At 35.5% G+C, this 4,791-nt stretch overlaps 1 protein-coding gene across 1 annotated transcript; it reads right to left on the bottom strand.

Moving 5' to 3' along the window:
- Positions 1 to 1,527: 1,527 nt before the first annotated feature.
- On the bottom strand, positions 1,528 to 3,172 carry LOC17874318. Its single transcript, XM_006279128.1, has 2 exons — positions 3,115 to 3,172; positions 1,528 to 1,967 (listed from the first exon to the last, which is right to left on the bottom strand). Exons 1-2 carry the CDS (start codon positions 3,170 to 3,172, stop codon positions 1,528 to 1,530), a joined length of 498 nt encoding a protein of 165 aa, XP_006279190.1.
- Positions 3,173 to 4,791: the final 1,619 nt, after the last annotated feature.

Raw genomic sequence — 4,791 nt, 5'->3', positions numbered from 1 at the left:
GAGTCGAAGCGGACGAAAGAGATGAGAGAGAGAGAAGCGGCGAGATTTATGGTTCTTCGCCGCAATCGCCGAGGTAAAGATATTTTTACCTGTACGTGAACAATTACAAAAAAAAACCACAACTCAGCCGTTACTTACAATAAGTCATAATATAACTCAGCCGTAATGTACCATAACTCAGCCGCAATGTGTCATAACTCAACCGTAAACGACGTTTCGTATTTCCCTGTTTTTTTGTCGGAAAACGAAAAGTCTCCACCCAAGTTGAGAAGAAATGCGACAGCAACGACGACGAGAAAGAGAGACACACCAATTATAGGATAAGTGGCCAGAAGAGACGAGAAAAATAAGCGGCGAGAGTTAGGGTTCTTCGTCGGCTTCAAGAGAGAAAGAACAATTTTTTTCTTATTCTTTTTAGTCTTCTGCCTTTTCCTTGGCCTATTCCGATCTGACATAGACACCTTTTTTTGCAACAAATGAAACAAAACTCGAGAATGGGATATGAGATTTCGATATAGTGGCAAAATAACAAGACAGTAATGAGATTACGAGTTAGTGCCATAGGTTTAACGTTCACTCTCTTCGTCTTCATTATTGTCATCTTCAAAGCAACTCTCACCATGAACAGAACCACATGTGAGGACCAAGAACTCTTTTCTTTTCTTAGAACGTTGGATGTACGCAATTTGAGAAGAAATACGATAGGAATGACGACAAGAGAGAGACTCGTTGAGAATCGAAACGGCCAAAAGAGATGAGAGAGAGAGAAGCAGCGAGAATTAGAGTTCTTCGCCGGAATCGCCGAGGTAGAAATATTTTCGCCATAACTCAGCCGTAACTTACAATAAGTCATAATATAACTCAGCCGTAATGTACCATAACTCAGCCGCAATGTGTCATAACTCAGCCATAATGTACCATAACTCAGCCGTAAACGACGTTTCGTATTTCCCTGTTATTTTTGTCAGAAAACGAAAAGTCTCCATCCAAGTTGAGAAGAAATGCGACAATAATAACGACGAGAAAGAGAGAGACACACTGATAATAGGATAAGCGGCCGGAAGAAACGAGAAAGAAAAGCGGCGAGAGTTAGGGTTCTTCGTTGGCTTCGATAGAGAAAAAACAGTTTTTTTTTTGTTTGTGAATAGTGACGAAAATGTTCAGTTTCTTCCTCTTTTATCATTAAAGACAGAATAATGATGTGGCAATTTCAGATATGACGTGGCATGTCGAATCTGACGTGGCAATTTTTAAGTGAAAACAGACCAAGGGTGTTTATTGTAATTACACCCATCTCACTAAACATCTAAGGAATAAAAAAAAATTGGCTGTTTAAGGAATAAACATACAATTGTGGTCTATCTAAGTAATTCTCCCTAAAAAAAAAATTAATTTTATTTTCCCATCCAAATAATCCCAAATTCCCCAGTTATTAGGCTTTGATAATTTGAGATCCGATTTCAGATCTTGTGATTGTTTTTTTTTTTTCTGTACACCACAATTTTATTAATGAAAAAAAAAACAGAATTAGCCACCATTACAGGAGGAAGACAGCATAAGACCTGCTACAAAGTACACATCACTAAAGGCTGAAGAGACTGCAAACACATAGGAAGTACAATAGATTAATACAAGAAACAAAGAGATAAACCGGAGGTGAAGAAAGCTGAGAACACGAAAAATTCTTCCTGGCTTAACGGTGACTTCAAGTGACTTCCAAGGTTTTGTAAAGAGCTGAGAATCCAACGACAAGTGCAAAACCAAAATGTATTCCTTCCATGCCAACAAGAGGGTGTTCTTCCGTAAAGAGGTAGTCTTCGCCATGATATCTTCTGCTTCCCATGTAAGGGTGCTAGAACGATAAGTGATAGAGCTCTCCCGCAATGGAACTTCAAGGGTTTTAGAAGAAATCATATCCAAACAAGATGCGACATCGAGTCCACCAACACCAAAAAAGCTCTTATTCCCTGCAAATAAATTGTAAGATTCAATTTCAATACTCGACAGTTATAGATTCAATTTGAGTTTGTACAACTGGTTCAGTTGAGTAACTCTTAGACATAAATTTATCTTTTTTGTCGATATGGCTTCAAATACTAAATATGAAAAAAAGCCCAAGCCTCGAACTCAAGTGAAACCTCCTTTACCCGAGCAATAGTAAAGGTTCATGAAATTCTAAAGAGGTGTAGGTGTGACGAAGGAATCATTGAAAATATCTATATACGATCATACAATCCATATTAAGTTGTACCAAGTTTTACGAAGTTGTATTTTTTAGTTTAAAAAAATTTTAAGTTACAAAATCAACATAGTTATACCAAGTTATATATAGTTATACACGGTTAAGAGAATTATTGTTGAATCCCCATTAGACGGCTTTGTTTCTTCATAATCAACTGGAATTGGTGACTACTGTTCTTCTTCATCGAAAACTTATACTGCATCTGAAAGATTGTGGTCTCCAAGTTCGCTCGGATTATTTGTAAAAACCTATAAACCAATCAATTTCCTCATCAAAAACTTACAATCTACATTTAGGTGTACCAAGTATTACCAAGTTGTATCTTTTGGTTTGAGTATTTTTTTTTTTTTAAAACGGGAATAATTGAACCAAGTAATACTTAGTTGTGCACGGTTTTGAGAACAAAATTTCTTAAATTTAAATCAAAAAGAACAAATCGATATGAAGTTATACAAATTTGGAGTTGTTCATAACTATATCCATATATGAGGAAAAGACACAGTTGGGTTTCTATATTGTGCGAAAGAGAAGAAGATTTGAAATCCAGAAATTCAAGAAAAAAAATTGTTAATTGCTTAAGATAAATTCAACCCAGAAACAATGGGTTCGTGTAATTAAAGAACCAATTAGATTGGTTGGGTCGTACATACTATATACTTTTAAGGGTTATGAAGTATTTCTTCTATTTTCTGATTTAAAATAAATAAAAACTAAATTAGTTTTTAGAAAAAGATTATTTGAGATTTTTTTTGGGGAATATTATCTATAATGCCAGTTTTACACCCAAAAAAATTGGAACTACCAGTTTTCTTTTGGTATTCTATGGAGTGCCATACACAGTAAAAAGGTTGTGGGAAAATAGACGAAAATACCCTCTACCAAAGGGACATCATTTTGCACGGTTTTCAAAAACTTGATGGGATGAGACATTATTTTCGACAGTTATAAGGCGCATTAATTGGTGATAAGGTAAGCTATTACCCATAGGACTATTGATTTTTTTTTGTATTTAGATAGCAAATCAAAAACGAAAAAGAAAGTTTTTTTTACACACCCAGTTGTCCACCATCCTCTTATCTGGTTCTACACACCCCAGTTGTCCACCATCCAAGCTGCTACCATGGACTTGTTACTCATATTGTCCACCCAGATTAGTGAAAATCATACTTTCATCACCTACTATTCTACTCGTCTATGGACAACTGATGCTCGAATGTGTCATGAATATTTGTCCATGATTTTTTCATCGGATTTGGTCCACCGATCAGGTCCACTAAATCTAGTCCATCAGATCTAGTCTATCGATCTACCAGATCTGGTCCGTTGAGAGACAAATGCAAAATTTGGCTAATAGATCTGGTCCACCGGGTGTAACACACATCTTCAAATGAAACATCTTTACTCATCCACAACAGAAGCAGGTAGATCAAAATAGATGTATTGAAATAATTTTAAAATCAAAAAAATTATTAGTGGATAATTACAAAATAATGTAGAAGAAGAAGAAGATATATAAACAAAAAGAAATACAAACAAAAAAGTGTTGAGAAATAAAAAAAGGTGAGTGAAATGAGAGAGAAAAAGAAATAAAAAAGCTTTTTAAAATAAGGGCAAAATTGTCTTTCTTGCGGTTGAATGTGGCAGGCGAGAGAAGCCAATTAAGAAAGTGGCATTCCATACAATTTTTGTCACTGTTCATGTCAATGTAGACAATTTTCTCATTTTTTTGGTGGCTTGGATGCTCCTGAGAATTTGATTCGATCGGCCCTAAGTGGAAGGCAATTAACAAGGTTAAGTGGCATAGCCTGCACATGCTCGTGTGGACTGTTTGCATGTAGCATAAGTGTTTTCTTATATTAGTGTATGTTTGATGCTAATTATGATGACTCAATCTCGATCCGTGACATAGATGAGTCTAGCTAGAATGACCCAACTAAATACAGAATAGTGTTTTTCCAATTATGAAATAGAGCCCAAGAAAAGCTTGTAAAAATTAACTCCTACAGAAAATAATGAACGGAACAAGCATTGTATGTGTTTAAATAATTTGTCAACAGCTTTTTAAGATCAACTCAAAGCCAATTCGAAAGAATATTCTTAAGAGAAATTCTTTTAAATATCGTTAAACATAGTTTTAATTCCTAACTTACCATTTATTACTTATTTTTCCATTAATATTGTCGTTAATTCAACAAAAAACCTATTATATATCTGTGTTATAAACACTTAATTTGTTACATGCTCATCATTTGTTTAACTTCGTCGTCGCTCGCAACCCGGAATCTCCGACGAGTTCAGACAATTCCGTCTATCATCGCTCACAAGCACAAATCTCGGACGAGTTCAGACGGCTCCGACTTTCTTCGATATCTTTGGTCTCCGACGTCGTTAGATAGTTTGACACCTCCTTGCTTTCATCGACAATGGCGTCAACGGTCTCTTAACTCACCAGTTCACCATCAGATCTGAATGATCTCAAAGCATCAATGCAATGGAATGAAAATTAGATATGTTTCTTAGTTCGCTTCAACCTCTAATGAAATCAAGAG

The sequence above is a fragment of the Capsella rubella genome, unplaced genomic scaffold (assembly GCF_000375325.1).
Source record: "Capsella rubella cultivar Monte Gargano unplaced genomic scaffold, Caprub1_0 scaffold_101, whole genome shotgun sequence".
NCBI classification, from domain to species: Eukaryota; Viridiplantae; Streptophyta; class Magnoliopsida; order Brassicales; family Brassicaceae; genus Capsella; species Capsella rubella.
This window is presented reverse-complemented; position numbering and strand designations above follow the sequence as displayed.